Source organism: Harpia harpyja, chromosome 16 (assembly GCF_026419915.1).
Source record: "Harpia harpyja isolate bHarHar1 chromosome 16, bHarHar1 primary haplotype, whole genome shotgun sequence".
NCBI lineage: Eukaryota > Metazoa > Chordata > Aves > Accipitriformes > Accipitridae > Harpia > Harpia harpyja.
In genome coordinates, this window is record NC_068955.1 from 14,198,856 (window position 1) to 14,218,499 (window position 19,644).

The following is a 19,644-nucleotide window of genomic DNA, read 5'->3' on the forward strand; positions in this document are numbered from 1 at the left end:
TCTGTTAAAACAGAGAAAAAACCACATACGATAACTTTCAGTTTTGTTGCAGCTTATTGAATGCATTCCTAGGTGGTAGTTGTGCAGCAAGAGAGGTGTTCTTGAACTCTATGCTGGATGTGCTATCTTTATTGAATATTTCTGCTCATGGGAAAACGGGGTCTGTAGTAATCAACCTGAGGATATTAGCCACACAGTGTTGCCTAGTTTTCATGCTGGTTTTGCTGCTTTGTTAAACTAAGCTGCTTGTGTATCTCAATATAACTTGAATTTGGGGGTTATCTGGCCTGATATGTTTATTCTTATACGTTTATAGAATATGTTTATTCTTATTTCCATAAAGTATTTTTGTGTCCGTCTGCTTACGGCAAGCTGATAATGGAACAGTGAGATGGATTATATCCAGAGATACTGGTGCTCAGAATTTCAAGATATACTTAAATTGTTCTGCTACTGTCTGACAAACAGGTGTGAAAAGGGGGAAAAAAACAAGTGCTTTTTTTTAAGGTGATTTGATACAAGTATCTTCCTAATTACATTACCAAGTATAGTGTAGGTGCAATGTGGTATTAATTCTGCTAATATTAAAAGTCACTGTGGCTACACTCAAATGCTATTTGGCTAAAATTTTGGAAATAAATAGTATAAGATCACAGAATGTCTTTAAAAATCTGTCATCTTACTGGCCAAATACTGTGTTACTATTGTTGAGGACCAAATTTTGAATGATATGGCAAAGTTCTGATGCATCTTAATATGAAAGACATAATTAGTGAAACTAATCTGCCTGGATTATTGAGACTTTCATAAAAATTTTATACTAGGCAATGCATTGTTGCAGGTTTGCAGGGATTAAGACTTGATCCTATGTTTCTCTTGGAAGGCAATAAGCGATGCTTAATTGTGCTACACAATACCAAGACTTCAAGAAGCTACATAAGCTTGTTACAGCTTTTTTTTTTTTTAAGAGGGGGGGAAAAAAAGAAACCAATACTAGTAGCTTCATAAGCAGAAGTTACCTAAAAAGAGTTTTCTCTTTCTGCAGAAGAAAGTTAGCATTGCCCAACCCCTTGGTCTGTCTATAGATGATGAAATGCTCCTCTAATGATACTGAGAAGTTGCCTTTTACAGTTTCCTTCCTCTTTTTAGTGCTGTTGTCACTTTTGTTTCTAATCTGTTACTTGGGTAAGTCATTCTCTGTGTGCCTGTATATTCTTGCCTACACTTCATACTTGTGTGTTTTTAAGAACTGATTGTGCAGCTGTAGATAGAAGTGCCACTGAGGTTGTTGAGACCTCTGCTTCAAAGCACACATTGGTAGTAGTTAATATACATCTACATTTATGGTTTTGGACTAAAACTTTTTTGCTGTCACAATTAAACACCTAAAAGGACTTTGTTCTTTAAGAGGTAGAAATTTAAGCTACTGAACACCTTCAGCTGTCTCCTGTCTTTGGGAAGAATTGCTGGTTCCTAACAATCAGGGAGGGGTGGGGTGGGGGAGAGAAGTGGGGGAGAACATTGCCTAATGCCTAAAACCTTTCTAGGTGTACTGAGCTAGGGCAGCTAATAAATTTTTCATGCATTAAACTCAGTAGTGCCATTTTTGAGGAAGGAGGTAAAAGAAATAACTAAGCACTAAGCTGTCTTTACTAACTCCTATCTCTGTCGCTACTGCCTTTCTTCCTTTGTGCTGCCTGAACTAGCCCTGACCTGGCTTCATCTGAGGTAGTTTCTGAGGAACCAGCTGATACTGTGCATGATGCTGATGAGCTTTTTCACAAGTAAGCAATACTAAAACCTTGCAAGGCTGGGCAACTTCCAGAATATAGTTATAAAGCAAAACTATATTGTGCATTAACGTAATAACAGCAAAACTAGAGAAACGTGTACTGTCAGACTTGTGACTAGAACACCTCTGTAGATGCTGTGGATTTTGTGACAAGCTCATAAATACATAGGTTAGAGTTGCCTTTATGAGCCAGTGCTGTCACACACTGCTCTAAAATGAGGCAATGTCAGTTGTATATTAAGTTTTGTAACTATTCACAAATAAAGGAAAAAAATAAGAGTAACTTGTCAAAAGCACTGAGATTTGGGAGTATGTTTTAAGTGCCTTGTATGCAAAAGGCTGATGTTTGCTGACCACCTCTTCTACTTCTAAGTGAAGGGTGACAGAAAGGACTGAAATCACTGCAGAATGGGCTTCCTCTCTCAAAATGGAAAAAAAAAATAGTACAGCTCTCAGTTGACTTATGTGATACAAAACTGATAAAACAAGGGATTCTTTTTTCTTTCAGGTTTAAACAGTCAAAGCTTCAAACTTTTCAATTCTGCACCAACCTAATGAGTTTCAGAAGTTGTCAAGAATATGAATAAGAAAAATCTTAGTCTGTTGCCTGGTCCTTTATAGATTCTGTGTGTGTGTGTATCTAGCATATTGTGGCTTCCTTCATAGTTTCTCAGACATCCTATCAAATAACTTCAGTTCTTTTAGTGTCCTACAAGTGGTGGTTTTGGTTGTAAAATTGTCTTTTTTAACTGCAGTTTTCTGCAAAGGCCTCTCTCAGACTGATGCACTCTAGGTTAACCACAATCTTCATCCTCTGTGTAAACCCTGAATTTTGTGGTTCTAAGTATTGTTTAACATGGCTCAATTTAAAACACGTTTTCCTTCTCTTCCCCTAGGTTTGTGTGTAAAAATAATGGAGTCTTATTTGAGAATCAATTGCTACAAATTGGATTGAAATCTGAATTTCGACAGAACCTGGGTAAGATCTTTCAGGCCAGGTGGTTAGCTGTCTGCATTATCAGTGGCAATGCCAGCATGATACTGCACATAGGACTTGCTTTTCAGCTACTCTGAGGGAGATGTGATTTCAGAACTAACCTGTCTTAAGATCTTCACTGTTCTTGTGTCCCTGGCTTCTGTGTGGGTTCTTGTTTCCTTAAACTTTTTGGTTGTTTTGGTAGCTGAGATGAAATGGGAGTGTTAAGTGGTACTGTAAGCTCCAGCTCTTCCTGCCTAGTTGTAAGGCTGGTACAGCCAGGGTTGTAAAGGACCATTCTCCTCAACTTTTGTATCCTACAGTATAGCTTATTGTAATATGATACACAAGACATTTCAGACATGTCTAGCATAGTACATTAATGCACAAGATACTAAAAACATCTAGGAAAGAGCTGGGAATCAAACACAGGCCAGCACTATGATTGATTACTTCTCCCCTTCAAGCTTTTGGTACCATAATAGCTTCTTTACATAGAAAGTAACGTTCTCTGGCAACTAAAAGACTTCTGCTGATTATTTAACTGCCTGTGTGATGGCTACTGTGGGAGAGGTCTGATGGTTTGTTTTATCTGTTATTTAATTTTGAACTGTGAATATCTTGGTAAGATAAACCATATAAATTATGCTTTGTTTTTTAAACATTGTTTTAAAGAAAGGTAGAAAGACAATGTATTAGGTACTTGAAGCACAAGTAGTTCAATATGATTACATATGACATACCTAAAAATCCTGATGTCTTTTGTTTTCTTTCTAGGACGTATGTTCATATTCTATGGTAATAAGACATCAACACAGTTCTTGAATTTTACTCCAACAGTAATCTGCTCAGATGACCTACAGTCAAATATCCTTAAATGCAGTAGCCCGTGTCTGTTCTTATTTGGGTTTTGTGTTTTATGCCACACAAAATTACAATAAAGCTGCTGGATCAAGGCATGGTGTCCTTGAACACGAAGAAATTATAAACTTGCTGATAACTGTCTGAAGTTCTTGTAGAAAGAGTAAGTCTTGAGCAGAGATAGAAGATTCTCTCCTTAAAGGTCTGGTTACAAACACAAATTTTACTGTTGAAATAAGGAGAAATTAGGCTGGACAAATGTGTAATGCAATTCTATAGCTTTCTCCACGGTCATGAAGTAGCAGGGGTATAGATGTGGTGTCCTTCAAGCCCTGTGTTAGCAGATAATCTCAGACTTGAGATGGAGGTAGAAGAATACATGTACATAAAGATGATGATACTTTAAAATAAGCTCTTAATTTACAGTTTGTCCTTAACGCTTGGTATTGCAAATTTAGGATTTCCGGGAGACCATGTAATCAAGCTTGTTTGACTCAAAGTGTCACTGTAATGTTCACATTGAAATGAGATAGTCCAGTGGTTTTTATTGTGAATTCAGTGCTTTCATAGCTTTTTGAGGGCATCTTTCTTTAAGAATATCCAAATAACTGAGAATTGTGGGGGTTATTGCTTCTGGGTGTGTCAGTATGGGGGAAAAAAAAACCAAAACAAAAACCAAAAAAAACCCCACCAAAACTTTTTTGCTGTACAAGAATTGAGCTTTGAATATTCAGTAGCATGTAGAGAATGAATGGACACGATGCTAATTCCTCTTGTAGCTTATTGGAGGATTTGCGGGGTTTTTTTAAAGTTATCAATTCATTGATCAGTTTCCTTAACCAATTCTTATGCCTGAATCTTCAGACAAAACCTGTTGACCCCACAGTGGACGGAGGTGCACAGGTTCAACAGGTTGTGAACATTGAATGTGTGTCAGACTTTATGGAAGCTCCACTCCTGAACATTCAATTCAGGTAAAACACAGGATTCAAATGCTAGTGAATTAATGAGGTGAAAGATGTTAGATTTGGTCTTGTCCTCTGACTGAAGCGTAGAATATGGACACGCAAAGCTGTCTTGGGTAGATGACTTACTTGAAAAATTGATCTAGCTAAGCTTTAAGCTACTAGGGGAGGTAGGGAATCCACTTGGAACAATGTGATTAAAAAAAAAGAAAAACTAATCAAGAAGCCACTACTGATAAAATGTCTCTGACTTCTTTTTCTACTATCTGTATAAAACAGCACTCTTCCTGTTTGCTTAAGAAATCTTGACAGGAATATATGCAGTAATGTCTCCCTTCTGGAAACCAAGAACACTTCTGCAAACAACGTGGACTGGAAATGCATGCAGCCAAATAGAATCTTGTTATGTCCACTCAGCATAAGCCTTTGGGGAATCCTGATTTCTGGGCTACATTCTGTTATTCTAGTCTAAACTGGTTCTTACTGGTATGTTTGCACAGGGGTGTGTTTTCACTCCTTTGATGGGTGCTATCTAGAAAGATAACAACCTACGCTGAAACTGAGAGAATCCTTATTAGGAGTTCTGCCAATTCACTTTCATGTGCTATCTAAGCAGAGCAAATAAATTTATTAAACAGTGGATTAAAACTGTATCTTAGAAATAGCGTTATCTGCAGCTGATGGATTTTAATTGTAAACAATTGCACCTTAGTGTTCATCCTCAATTGCTTGGTTGATTTATGCTGAGAGACTGCTGACACTGTGCTGCATACACTGTGTTCTTTCTATTCCTTATGCAGGTATGGTGGAACATTTCAAAACCTTTCGGTAAAATTACCCATCACACTGAATAAATTTTTCCAGCCGACAGAGATGTCTTCTCAAGACTTTTTTCAGCGTTGGAAGCAACTGAGCAAGTAAGACTTTGTCTGTACTTGAGCTTGGGGCTCTTGTGGTGGGCCAAGAGAAGAAAACGGGTATATTGTGAATGTAGCTGCTGCATGCCCCATCCCATACTTAATCCTGTGAGTTACAAACTCTCCCGATATAATTAGTTGCTGTTGAACAATGCTGTACATAATACAGGTGTTATACCATGTATTCATCTTGCCTTGTCTTGCAGTCCAAAACAAGAAGTACAGAATATCTTTAAAGCAAAACACCCAATGGATGCAGAGATCACAAAAGCAAAGGTGGGTGGTAGTATGGTATCTTTAATTCGTAACGTAAGGGTAGTGGTATAAGCAAACTTTGTACGTCTTGTTTTATATGGCAATTGGATCATCCTGTTAAAGCATAAGTCCATGTTGTGTAACAGACCCTTGGCAGTGCTGGGTTAAATGGACTGTTTCTCAGTGTGGCTTGAATTAGATAGTTTTCAATAGCAGCTGAAAACTTGAAGCTGTTTAAGAAAACACCAATTCGGTGCTTAAAACTGAATTGGAAGATACTTCAAGCCTTAATTTATACCAGAGTTACTAGTTGGAAATGAACCAAGTGACTTTTTGTACAACTGGCTGCCTTAGGCAAAACAGAAGTGACTAGTGTAAGACAGGAATGGCTTTATCAAAAACAGGAGAGACTTGGTGTTGAATTTAACTTATTTCTCGGTTGTTTTTGAGAAGAACCATTTTTTTTTTCCCCAGGAACAGTTCATTATCAGGGTCACTCTGTCATTTCAAAAAATCTGTTGTAATAAATTTGGTATTGGATAATTCTTTAATGTCTTGAACACTTCAAATAAAAATTAGTCTCCTACTTGTTTTGCTAGTTGGTGGTGGCTGTGCTTGGGTAGAATTTGTATTGATGTCCTGCTGTCCCCACATCTAAATCTTCTGGGCTTCTTTCATAGATAATTGGCTTTGGGTCAGCCCTACTTGAGGAGGTAGATCCCAATCCTGCTAACTTTGTTGGTGCTGGTATCATCCATACAAAAACTACTCAGATTGGATGCTTGCTGCGCCTTGAACCCAACCTCCAGGCACAGGTAATCTGTTTAAGTATCTACAGCTTAAATACAAGTTCTTGTCTGAAATAAATATCTGTGTATATCTGAAACTTCTTAAGGTATTTATTTAAAATCACTATTGCAATAGCTAATTGTGACTGCAGACTCCAACATGAAATGAAATTATAGCAGCTGATCCTGGCCCAGTTTGGTAAGCTGCTTCTTCATAGCAATTCTCTTTCCTGTTGGAAGACATCATTGTATTATTCCAGACTGTCTGTGGAGTCTTATCTTCTCTTGAAGGTTTGAAATGTTTAATGTTTCTGGTTTATGCACCTTGGGACAAAATTAAGTATAATTACCTTTGCCATTTTAAATTAATAAGAATAATTGGTTAAAAGAGAAAACATAAGCAAACAAAGACAATGCTAAGAATGTTTTTCCTCAAGCATTTTGATAGAGGTTTTGCCAAAGTTAACTGAGGACTAAAAATAAGTTTTGGGTTGGAAGTCTCCTGTCTTCTGAAGAAGTGGTGGTAGAGAGTGTTTAGACTTTTCCACAACATTTACTCCTCTTAAAGAAAAATTTTGAACAACACCTTGCAGTTAAAGCCTAAAAATTTTAGAACAATGGTAACTTTCAACAAGAGTTTGAAGGTGTGCTCCAGCTTATGGTTTGAAAAAGCTGTATTACTTGGCTGGCTGCCTCTGAATGTTTTAACTTGAGGTCTTTTTCCTACCAAATCTAACAAAACAAGTAAGAGGTAACTGGCAGCTTTCACTAGTTGACTCTGTGTTCATTTGATGGCAAACTGTGTTTAAAAAGTAAATAATATTTTATGTTCTTTTTCAGATGTATAGGCTCACACTACGAACAAGTAAAGAAGCTGTATCTCAGAGATTATGTGAATTGCTGTCAGAACAGTTTTAATATTAACCATGTCAGTTTGGGTTTTTCCATTTATATCGCTGTCATCATACTGCAAATAAATGTCTTGTACATCACTGTCTGAGTACTGCAGTGTTAACCAATACCGGCTCCCTGCCTTAATAGGACTTGACCCTTGTTTGAAATTAAGACTATAAAATGTACAGTACGGGGAAGTGACTTTTCCCATTAAAAATGGCTTTTAGTGTGTTACACAAAGGGTGGGAGTGCAGTTTTGTGCTTTTTCTTTTTGCAGAGGTCAGGCTTTTAAACTTGTTAAAGGGAAATTGATTTATATGTGGTAACCAAGGATTTCAACTGGAAATGGCTGGTAACATTCTCCCTTAGTGCCTTTAACAGGTACTCCCTCTGCTCTGAGCTGAAAGAAGCTGATGTAACGGTTAATTCGGATGTTAATGTAGAGTCAAAACTTTGTAAAGTTGAACAATGCCACGAGCCTTGTACTGGATGGAAGGGCAGATTCCAAGATGTGTTTGAATCTGATTAAAGTGAAAAGTATTAATCTTGTAATCCTTTACATCTTAATGTTTTTCTGATCTTTGGAAAGCGGACTGAACAGAAAAGGTATTCTTAATCCTTCTGCTTATCTCAAATAATGAGGTGAGCTTCTCTGGTAGGGGGTGAATGAGTACATGCTTGTCCATTGTTAGTCAAACTGAAGTTAAATATTCTGTTCTGTGGGGTTTTTTTTTTCTGTTTCCCATCAGATTTAGCAAGTAATAGTTCTAATGATGTGATATAACTAACTGCAGAGTCTGGTACTGTATAAAAGTGGAAGTGGGAAGAAATGGGCCCTTGAAGGGCTGTAAGGCATGCACTATTTCAGATGAAAATGTAACTTTAAATAATAGGGTTTTTCCCCAGTGCACAGTAATGTTAAAACTCGAGAGGTTGAATAACTGATATCTGAACAGTTTCCTGTCTGTCAGTGGTGGTACAAATATCCAACATGGTGTAGAAGACTTGTGTTGAGACCGAGAGTAGAAGGCCCCAAAATGTTCAGCTTTTATAGTGGTTTTTACAACCAAAGCCTCTGCAACTTGTTCCACATCAGCAAACTCTTTGCAGCCTCTTTGCAGAAATAAGTGGACAGAACTTTGGCTCACGCTCTTCAAGTCTTGAGGAGCAACAAAGGCTTCTAAAACAAAGCAGCTGAGGTAGTGCAGTTAGAAACTGTGGGCAGTTGTCAGCAAATACTGCAGGTCATGATGAATGAAGTCAGTTACTGCTGATATGAGACGTGAACCTCAGATCAAGATTTCCTCAAGGTTATTTAGAGGAAGCCTGGGATTGGTGTCTCACAGCACATACAGCCAAGCGTGCCCATGAAATAAACGTTTTGAGTGATAGTGATGACCTTGAAAATACATATAAATGAGGCTCCTGTCATGCTGACCAGTGCACAGCAGGGGACAGGATTCTACATGATTGAGTGTGCCTTGCTTTTTTCTTCAGTGCTTTGAGTTAAATGATGGAACTGGGTGATTATTAATTTGGTTTGGTTGAAGGCTAGTGATTGTACTTGAGTGCAAGTGAAAAATGAGGCACAAAGGTTTGGCTGTGGTGTGTGGATTTGGGGAGATTTTGTTTGGTTTTGTTTTTCCAGAAATGGCTGGTAACTGTGGATGTTATGACTGAAAACTTGGCTATAGACCTGGTGTTTCTGCAAAAGTTCTCTTGAACAATTGGCTGTTTTATGGTGTTTCAAGTAGCTAATCGAGACTCTTTGATCACACACATTGTCTTTGAAAATCTTCATGAGTAGTTCCTGCAGTCAGGTTGGGCAGTTGGCAAAGTACTGATGGACTACCTTATGTTTTGTCCTTTGGATGCCATATGTCTCTTTATTATTCCCGTTATCTTAATCGTGCTGTTGGCTGCTATGTTAAAAATCTGATGTGCTGAACTAAAGGGAGTCTTAGCAAAGACAGGGAGGAGCTTCTGTTTCATTTTTTTGCAAATCCTGTTGTGTATCTTGTCCCCTTGAAAATGTTCTGTGCCCTCATTAAAGGACACCTTGAGACACTGCACTACTTCAGTTCACTTTGCTTTGGTTCAAGCTGTGCTAAAATGTGCATTAAAAATATGGGAAGGATGGGGGTAAGGGAAAGTGTCTTTTCAGTGGTGACTGTGTTAAGCTTATGACTGCTCACACTTTGTATTAAATGTCAGCTCAATGAAGCCATGAGCAGAAAAGTGAACAAATTAAGGACAAATACTTGATTATTTTTTTTGTGAGTGATGGTTAACTTACCAAAGTGGTGTATTCTGTCAAGCAGACAATGTAATTTCTGCAGTAAACAGTGTTATTGTTTTTAAGTACAGTATTTTCAGGCATTGACATGTGAAAATAACTGAATAGCAAACCAGGTAGCATATGTTCATTCTTGACCTACACTCCAGTATGTAATACTTATGGTGATTGTCTTATTTGTATAAAACAAAGTTCTTGTCAAATTAAGTGGAGAATTTTCATATAGAAGACTATATATTAGACTATATTCATCAGAAGAACATATTAAGATTAAATAAATGATTAGAACTGTAGTGAAACTGTCCTTTTTTGTCTGGGGGCATGGAATTGTAAAGAATACTTGCGTGAAATGGTTGTTATGGAACAACAATTGATGTGTAACGGTAAATTCTTTTCTGCAAACTACTGGTGGGTTGTGTTCAGTTGAGTCTTATCTGGCCTGCAGATTTCTGCTCCCCCACTGAGTTTGTTTATGGCTTTTTGTTTTGGTGTGTTTGGTCACATGTTACAAATATGCTGTAAAAAAACCCACTTGATGTAACATCTGTCTTCCTATAGTGTTTAACAACAGTAAGTATAGTGCATGCTGCAGTAAACTGGTGTAACAGTGGGGTATAATTGAGGCTATGAAGCATGCACCTGTATTAACACAGGCAGAACTTGTAAAAAAGTTGATGTTGCTGTAAAAGAAGAGTATCTAAACTGCTAAATAACCTCACTCAAGCTTTAAATGTATGTTTCAGCTTCTTAGCACTTCTCTAAAATTTGCTAAAAGAAAAAAAAAAAAGCACCTGGGCACCATGAGCTTTTGTGCATTCATACAACTTTTTCTTCAATGAATTGCAAACAAAGTAGTAAAGAATACTAGCAGCAAGTAGAAACCGCTTGTGAGTGAGCCACCTGTGTCCTGTCAGACATGTATTGTCTTCGATTTCTTGCAGAGAAATACCCTGCAAATTTCTGCTTTGTCTGAAAGCCACTATATGTCTGTGTTGATGTTTCTGGAAATGTCCCACCACACTAAGGGTGCATATAGAAACCTCACAATTAGCTTTTGGTTCATGTAGTGCTTTGCTTTCTGATAGCAGCTGTGTATGGATGGCAAGCACAAATGCTTATGTCCACTTTAAAAGGGAACAGGTCACCTCAGTAGTCTCTTCTCCCAGTGAAGTAATGGGCTATTCGACAGGTCCTAGTTCAACTATAGTGAACCTAACAGACTATTTTCAGTTAAAATAATTGGTCAAATGATGAGAAATGAGTTAGCAAATTCAATTCCTTCTACTTTATTCAAAAGTCAAATTTCTATTATCGCACAGTGCCTAGGTCAGTTCTTATCCTCTGGTTAAATATTGCCCTGAGCAAGGCCAGACAGTCTGACATGGTCTTCCCTCCCAACCCCCACCCTGCCTGTTCTTTATTTTTTTTTCCTCCCCTGCACCCCCCAACCCCTTTCTGATCAGGAATAATTTTATCAGTTAACTTCATTGACACTCCAGGTAGCTGCTCAGGCAGCTGCACTGCAAGGCTATCCTGTGTAATCAATACAAGAGAACTCCCAGCAATGAGCAGTCACTGTGGAAGTGTTAAATTGTGATCAGTGTTTAATTAAAAAAAAAATTGGTATCTGAGGCCATCTGGAGGTCTGGCTAGTGTATGCAACCGTCAAAGTTACAAATACAGCCACCAAATACAATTATTTCTGTAATGAGCCTTTTTCCAGGGTTATTTGGGTCTTGGCATGGTAGTTGGAATTCCTTCTTAAGAAGTTGCAGTGGCCTACAGCAGCCACATGCTGTGTTGACCATCATCTTCTCAACATTCAACCTGTTTGGAAGAGAGGGAGGATCAGTTAGGATTTGTATACAGCATTTTAGGCTTGCAGCTTTTCAAGTATTTGAACTTTTTTTTTTTTTTCTTATGGTGGAAAGTTTAGAGAGAAGAGCACAACCCTTAGAGTTTAACAGTTCTGTCAACTACAGAACTACAAACAGAGCAGCAATTGACTCTTAAGTTCTCATGATGACTACTGCAGGAGTTCAGAGACTTTTCAAAGGTCTTAGAGCTGTTAGACCTCAGACCTTACTGGAAAACTAACAGGATTTGATTTCCCTGTTCTCCTTTTGCACTTCTGAAAATCATAAACTATAAACTTTTTTCAAGCTGTGCACTGGACTACTTAGAGTTTGCAAAAAGGTCTCTGGTATGATTTGTTTAACAAAGATGCTAAATTGTGCATGTTCCTTTTGCACAGTTCCTGGAGGAAGGAAAATCCCTTTCTTACTCTGAACTGTCAGCACCAGAATCTAAGCTGACAACTGCACAACTGCGTAATGTTGATTCTAGGCTGTGAGTGAGGTCAGTTAACAAAGCAGAAGTAGATTTGCACATATCTTGCTGAACTAACAGGAATAGGTTGGTGAAGTGATAGCTCGAATAAGCAGATGAGATTTAGATTCTCTTCTGATAGTACTGTTTTTCTGTTATACTGTTGCTTTTCTGACAGCATTCAGCCAACTGTGCTGATGGACTTGCTCCTATCTTTTGGGGGTTTTTTTGGTTGGTGGGAAGTTGTATAAATAGTTGTATAAATGTAGGCTAGAATTCAGCTATGGGAACAAGAGAGTTACAGAAAAAATATTTTTGTAAAAATCTCTGTAAAGGGGAGAAAAGTCTGCTTGGTTTCAATTAAAACAAAACTTTTTTTTAACCACAACTTTCTGTAAAGGGGAGAAAAGTCTGCTTGGTTTCAATTAAAACAAAACTTTTTTTTAACCACAACTTTCTTAGTGATTGTGGTGAACCTTAATAACTCTAAAAATCTTCCTCCAGGCTTCACAACCCTTTTGAAAACTCTCAAGATGCAAAGTCAATTACTCAGTCTTCAAAATGCTGGGGGATACCTGAACTCACTTTGAAGGGGATAGCTTTTAGCTTCAACATTAATTTAAATTAGTTTTTGCAAAAGCAAAACTCTTCATTGCTTTCCTATTCTTGAACATTGTAATTTGCTTGGATTGTTTGGAATATAACAATTTTAATTTTTTTTCCCAAATAACTGTGAACTCTGCTGCACTGCTGCAGTGACTTTGGTTTTACTGAAGCCTTGATTCTCTGAGTAGTCTCCTAATGACCAACCAGACATCACACTTGTAACTAAAATATCCCTGAGAACGTTATGAGACAACTGAAGTGACATTACGTATTTATGTGAGACAAATTTCTTACTTTGCTGCCTTGGCTATTTGAAAACAGGTATTTGTGGTCTAACTGACCTCTTCTGTCTTCAAAAACAAACAAGAAAACCCAACAAAAAAGCCCCCCAAAACTGCAGTATTGGTCCCTGTTTTGTTTTGTTTAAAAAAAAAAAAAAAACAAACCAAAAAACCAAAACAAACCAACTTCAAGTGAGACAACATCCCTTGTTTAAGTTGTAAATCCCTAGTACTAAATGACCTTATTAGTGTTGTTTGTAGCTAGCTGGCTTACACTGCAACATTATATTGCTGGATAGATGCCAACCACATTTTTCTCCCTGAATTACAAAGGTGTGACAGTTAACAAATACCACTACTTACAGATGGCCAAATAAAAAGAAACAATTTTAGTACTACACAATCTCTCAACTATCCTTACTTTGTTGAAGATGGACATGATCCTTCACATCGGCTTAAAGTGACATTTGTAGAACAGCCTTTGTAAGTTATTTTTTCTTCATATTTGAGTTCTCTACAATGCTCTGTCAAATGTAAAAAGAAAATATTATAGCAGAAATTTATCTTTGTCTTCTCAAGTAGCCTTTGCTGGATGCCAAAAGCCTCCATACTCGGGGTTTCATGGAAAACCATTCCAATTACATGGGACAATTAAGTCACAAGTGAGTAACACAGCAAGAGATGGTTTTAAACTAGGCACTGAAGGTGCATGAGAGAGTTACCCTGGAGGGCAACTAAGAAAATGCAGGTCGCTGGAATTACAAATGAGCAAAATACTCCTGTTAAGAATATAGTGTAAATTCAGTCCAGCAGGAAAAAACTCTAATCCACTGCTGAGAACACAAAGATGCAAATAAAACCACCAGCTGGCTAATTCTGGCGGAATTATTTCTAGTTACACTTTGTAAGTGTAATGGACTTTGTAATGGATTTTACTTACTTGAAAAAAGCTTAATTTAATCATTTTAAGGATTTATTTATTTATAGGCAGCCAGAAGTTCACAACTTAAATGCCTGTGCACAGTCAGTCTTTCCTCACTAGATGGAATGCATAATGCTCCATACCAGGTAATGATTATATGTATAGATCTTGCATTTTCTCCTGACTTGCAGGAAGACACTAAGCACTTTGTGAAGCAAAAAGCTGACTGCAAACACAGGTTTTCCAATGAGTTTAAAGATTGTGTTTGAAATTTATATTAAGGAGAACAAAGATGTTGAATACTATGAAGGCAATTCATGCACCTCTTGTGCTGCTCCTGTACAATGCTCTTCTGAGCACATTCAGGTTCCCTGCTTGAAAAAAAGGTTATGGTTGAAACTTGAATATTGTTTCAGGGAAGACTCAGTTAATACTGTAGAAGGAATTTGGGGATTTGTCCTTGGAAAAGAAGGCAACTAATAACTGGATGCTGGACTAAGGTACTATACCTGTATCTCATAAATGAAGAGCTAGACCAGTATTTAACTTATGTTTCTGAACTGAAAGGTACCAGAATGGCTCAGTTTAGGGCTGAAAAATGTGCAGAGAAAGGAGAAGAACTTGTTACCAACTTTCTGAACTCATGAAATAAATAGTGGGAGGTATTGCCTGTTAACTGCAAGGAACAAACCCAGTAATGGTATGGTTGGGAAGATACTGTTCAGAAGCACTTCTCTTAGAAAAAGAATGTGAACAAAATCTAAAGCAGGCACCAAAACCATAATTATACTGGGGAAAAATCCTGCTTATGAGAGTTCCTATGTGGATTCCTCTTCTGTGAGGTGAAAATAATGAGGATGCAGTCAGTGAAAGCAGGGTCCAAGGGAGTGGGGCAATAGAAAGAATCCCATCTCCTTAAGACAAACCGTGACTTCCTGACACTCACACAGTCAATTTGAGCCTCCTTTCTGCTAAAAAAAACCCTGAAACCAGCCTCTTTGGTACTGCATTACTTGTAAAACATTGGGAGGAAGGACAGACTGCATTCAGTCGCTTGCTCTGCAGGTAGATAATTCTGCCATGCCTTGTGGCTGAGCTGACTGACCTGTACGAGCTGCGCACTGCTGCCAAGGCTAACGGTGAAAACAGAGATGAAAGGTTCTGCTACAGGTGACTGTACCTGCTGTTATATATCAATTTTCACATCACCATTTGAGAGTAGTAGTTAACCACAAATACAATTTCCTTAGTTGACTATTTAGGACCCTTTGTGTAAATCAGTCTTCTGCAGTAAGACTCAGTAGGTGGTGTCTTGGATGACTTAAGCATGGTGTTCCTCTTTGTTCATTTTTTGTCACTGTTAGAGATAAGTTTCTAGTTCAGCTGATCTGATTGTAACAACGGAATGGAGGACTGTGTGTGAAGACTCACAACAACTAAAGAAATAGCATATATGTCTGGAAAAATTTTGAACAGGTGCTTCAAAGATAAAAAGATGCAAATACTTATTATTAAGCAGAGTAGAAAACGGCAGGCCTATTATGATGCCAGACATCCCTCCTAATTCTTGAAAAAGACAAGGCAAGCGAAGGCTGTAACTCGTTGGAGGTGAGGTGGTACCTTCTTTAGGAGTTAAACACACAGAAAAGGAGAACGAACAGTGAAAGTGGTATATGACAGTGGAGAAGGCAATAGAAAAGAAGGCAGTATGATATGGTAAAAGTACACTTTCCAGATTGCATTCTCTTTTGGGAGGGTTCAACAAAGGAGAAACTAAGTAGCTGAAATTGAGATGTTAACCAGTATTTGAGGACCCACAGAAGAGTTAAAACAAACAACATACAAAAAAAAAACACACAGAAAATCTACCTTCCATTCACAGATAAAACAGTGCATATGTCATTCTTGTTTATTCTTAGAAGGGTTAATCCATATCCTAGGAACTGTTGAATAAAACCTGTATCTAAACCTATCACTGTTTCTAAATAGGACTATAAAACTAGGCCTCTGCTACCTACAGAGACTACCGTTAAAAATTTATAGATATCTGCTGTTCAGCCACACGAGTGTTCCTGACTCCTATACTGTAGATCCTAAAGTAGGACAGTTCAATTTAAACCAGCAGAGAGGATGTTGCTTTGTGTGTGCCTCCCTTAACATGAAATGGTGCAGAAATTATAGAATGTGGTATTCCTTCAGTTAAAACGTATTAGGTTTTAATTATGCACAGGAGCCAAAAAACATCACTGTACCTTGAAAACTGAGAAAACAGTATACTGCAGAAGAGATACCAAAAAATGCTCAAGTGTGCAGAAAGAGTATATGAGAGCTAACAGAAAGACTGTAGGGTAAGTCAAGAGATAGCCTGTCCAAATAAAAGGCATCTTTCTTACACTGCTTAACTGGGATTTTAAGATTAAAAACCAAACGATTCTGTGACTCTCGTGGTCCACATCCTCTCAGCCTCCTTAACTCACACTTTTTAATGTTTACATCAGTATATAGCAGGGAACCTATTACAAAATCAAAGACTTTTGGACTCTACAAAAAATAACTGCAGAAAGGACAAAAAGAAAAGACGGCACCAATGCATACAAATGGTATCGTAGCTAAAGAATATGTAATGTAAGAATTCATACACTCATGAAAGGAAAGATGTGCTAAAAACAAAAACATGATATAGGAAATGACATGGATGTACTTTACCTTGGGGCACTGTTACTGGTACAAAAGAAGACAAGGATGTTGAAAGTCTAGAGGTGAAAGGAGATGATGCAGTGCGGGTAGTGGTTAATGTTGTCGTTTGAAAAGAAGTCCTTTCAACTGACTCTGTAGAAGCAGTAGTAACACTGGGAGCAAAAGCAATTGTTGTAGATAAAACAGTTGGGATCAAAACTGGAGTGGACTTGGCAGAGATACTGGTAGGAACTACTAATGAAGATGTTTTGCCATGTGGAGTTAATGTGGTGTTTCGAGAGGAAAAATATGTAGTACTCTTAGCAGACCTAAATGTGGAAGTAGTGCGGGGTGTAGGCGTTGGGCTGGCGGTTGGGGCCAAAACAGAAGAGAATGTTGATGTGGTGGCAGATGGCAGCCGGGTGCTGAGAGGGCTGCTGTGGGCAGACGGCGAGCTGGGACTCGGAGACGTCCTTGTCGGAGGGACTTCTGCGGTGCTAGCAGAAATCGCCTCCCTGGAGACAGAGGTCTTGGCGGTGCTGCTGGCGGAGGTGGCGGCGGTGGTCTTCTGCGTGGTCAGAGGTGGCACAATGTGTGGCACGGTTGTCTTCTCGTGGGTGACGGCTGCTGGGAGGAAAGCACAGGTTGACTGAGGGTGGCAAGCCAAGAGGGTAGGGTGAAGGAGATGGGAAGAAACCCTGGGCTAGGGCCTCGGGCAAGAAAAGCAGCCCCGTATCGCCCTGAGTCTTGCTGAGCAAGAGAGAGGATTGGGCTTTTGGCTTCTTCCCTAAGCCTCTCCATCCTGCTTAGACCCAGCTGGGGCCAGCGTGTGTGCCAGTCAGCAGTGGATTGACCCTGGCTGGATGCTAAGCACCCAGCCAGCCACGCACTCACTGCCCCTCAGTGGGAATGGGGAGAGAATCAGAAATGTAAGAGCAAAAAACCCCACACGTGTCCAGATACAGAGGGTTTTCAGAAGTGAAGAAACTAAAGGAAAAACAAACCCCAAACCATCCGTAAGATGCAAAGGCAATCACTTTGCCCCTCCCACCAGTGGCCAATGCCCAGCTAGTCTCTGAGCAACGGCTACTGGGGGAAAAACTCCACACACGCACCCTCCCCCCCATTTCACTACTCAGCATGACGTTCTGTGATACGTGGAGTATCTCCTTGACCCTCCGGGTCAGCTAATCTGGCTGTGTCCCTGACCATCTCCTGCCCACCCGTTGCCCACTCCCTATCAGGCAGAACAAAAACCAGAGAAGTCTTGGATGCTGTGCTAGCACTCCACAGCAATAGCGAAAGCGCTTGCGCACTATCAACACTAGCTTGGACGCACATCTAAAACACAGCACTAGACAACCTGCTAGAACAAAAATGAGCTCCATCCCCACCAGAATCAGTACACAGGCCCAGGACTGCAGCAGGTACCAGGACTGGGCAACGGCAGCAGGAAGGGAGGGCGAAGTACCAAAACAAATCTGGAAGCACCATATAGTTGTTGGAAGGAAGGAGGGATGAAAGGAAGGAAGGAAAGAAGGAATGAACAAGAGTAAGAGCTGGGAAGAACAGACAGAAAAAGCAGAAAGGGTAGGAGGAAGCCTTACAAGACTGTGAGGAGCTCAGCCGTGTTGAGGACACAGTTGAGGAGGGAGAAGCAGCAGGCGACGGCAGGGCGCTGGTTTTGGCTGTGGAGGGTGTGGAGGACTCCGGTGCAGGCGACTCTGTTGGAGCAGTCGTCGTCGGGGAAGAGGGCTTGGGCCTTAGGGTCGTAGGCGTAGGCTTGGGGCTGGTGGCTGGCGCCAACGTGGAGGAGACGGTGGAAGTGGCGGCAGATGGCAGCCGGGTGCTGAGAGGGCTGCTGTGGGCAGACGGCGAGCTGGGACTCGGAGACGTCCTTGTCGGAGGGACTTCTGCGGTGCTAGCAGAAATCGCCTCCCTGGAGACAGAGGTCTTGGCGGTGCTGCTGGCGGAGGTGGCGGCGGTGGTCTTCTGCGTGGTCAGAGGTGGCACAATGTGTGGCACGGTTGTCTTCTCGTGGGTGACGGCTGCTGGGAGGAAAGCACAGGTTGACTGAGGGTGGCAAGCCAAGAGGGTAGGGTGAAGGAGATGGGAAGAAACCCTGGGCTAGGGCGTCGGGCAAGAAAAGCAGCCCCGTATCGCCCTGAGTCTTGCTGAGCAAGAGAGAGGATTGGGCTTTTGGCTTCTTCCCTAAGCCTCTCCATCCTGCTTAGACCCAGCTGGGGCCAGCGTGTGTGCCAGTCAGCAGTGGATTGACCCTGGCTGGATGCTAAGCACCCAGCCAGCCACGCACTCACTGCCCCTCAGTGGGAATGGGGAGAGAATCAGAAATGTAAGAGCAAAAAACCCCACACGTGTCCAGATACAGAGGGTTTTCAGAAGTGAAGAAACTAAAGGAAAAACAAACCCCAAACCATCCGTAAGATGCAAAGGCAATCACTTTGCCCCTCCCACCAGTGGCCAATGCCCAGCTAGTCTCTGAGCAACGGCTACTGGGGGAAAAACTCCACACACGCACCCTCCCCCCCATTTCACTACTCAGCATGACGTTCTGTGATACGTGGAGTATCTCCTTGACCCTCCGGGTCAGCTAATCTGGCTGTGTCCCTGACCATCTCCTGCCCACCCGTTGCCCACTCCCTATCAGGCAGAACAAAAACCAGAGAAGTCTTGGATGCTGTGCTAGCACTCCACAGCAATAGCGAAAGCGCTTGCGCACTATCAACACTAGCTTGGACGCACATCTAAAACACAGCACTAGACAACCTGCTAGAACAAAAATGAGCTCCATCCCCACCAGAATCAGTACACAGGCCCAGGACTGCAGCAGGTACCAGGACTGGGCAACGGCAGCAGGAAGGGAGGGCGAAGTACCAAAACAAATCTGGAAGCACCATATAGTTGTTGGAAGGAAGGAGGGATGAAAGGAAGGAAGGAAAGAAGGAATGAACAAGAGTAAGAGCTGGGAAGAACAGACAGAAAAAGCAGAAAGGGTAGGAGGAAGCCTTACAAGACTGTGAGGAGCTCAGCCGTGTTGAGGACACAGTTGAGGAGGGAGAAGCAGCA

General features: G+C 40.3%; 2 protein-coding genes across 7 annotated transcripts in view; one reads left to right on the forward strand and one right to left on the reverse strand.

Annotated features, from left to right (window-relative positions):
• Positions 1-7,546, forward strand: part of AP2A2 (adaptor related protein complex 2 subunit alpha 2) — a 46,092-nt gene extending 38,546 nt beyond the window's left edge. For 3 of the 6 annotated variants that reach the window (XM_052812064.1, XM_052812067.1, XM_052812070.1), the window contains exons 16-23: positions 1,707-1,784; positions 2,689-2,771; positions 3,546-3,635; positions 4,480-4,603; positions 5,395-5,511; positions 5,718-5,787; positions 6,447-6,581; positions 7,395-7,546. In XM_052812064.1, the coding sequence (XP_052668024.1) occupies positions 1,707-1,784; positions 2,689-2,771; positions 3,546-3,635; positions 4,480-4,603; positions 5,395-5,511; positions 5,718-5,787; positions 6,447-6,581; positions 7,395-7,472 (775 nt within the window). In that variant the 3' untranslated portion in view covers positions 7,473-7,546. Of the gene's footprint in view, positions 1-1,706; positions 1,785-2,688; positions 2,772-3,545; positions 3,636-4,469; positions 4,604-5,394; positions 5,512-5,717; positions 5,788-6,446; positions 6,582-7,394 lie in introns of all 6 variants that reach the window. The other 3 variants (XM_052812068.1, XM_052812069.1, XM_052812066.1) reach the window with 2 other exon arrangements.
• A 3,847-nt stretch (positions 7,547-11,393) lies between these two features.
• MUC6 (mucin 6, oligomeric mucus/gel-forming) overlaps positions 11,394-19,644 on the reverse strand; it is a 60,005-nt gene continuing 51,754 nt past the window's right edge. The window contains exons 41-43 of the mRNA XM_052812063.1: positions 16,588-16,922; positions 13,381-13,483; positions 11,394-11,571 (exon numbers count right to left, since the gene is read on the reverse strand). Coding sequence (XP_052668023.1) covers positions 11,394-11,571; positions 13,381-13,483; positions 16,588-16,922 — 616 coding nt within the window. The remainder of the gene's footprint in view (positions 11,572-13,380; positions 13,484-16,587; positions 16,923-19,644) is intronic.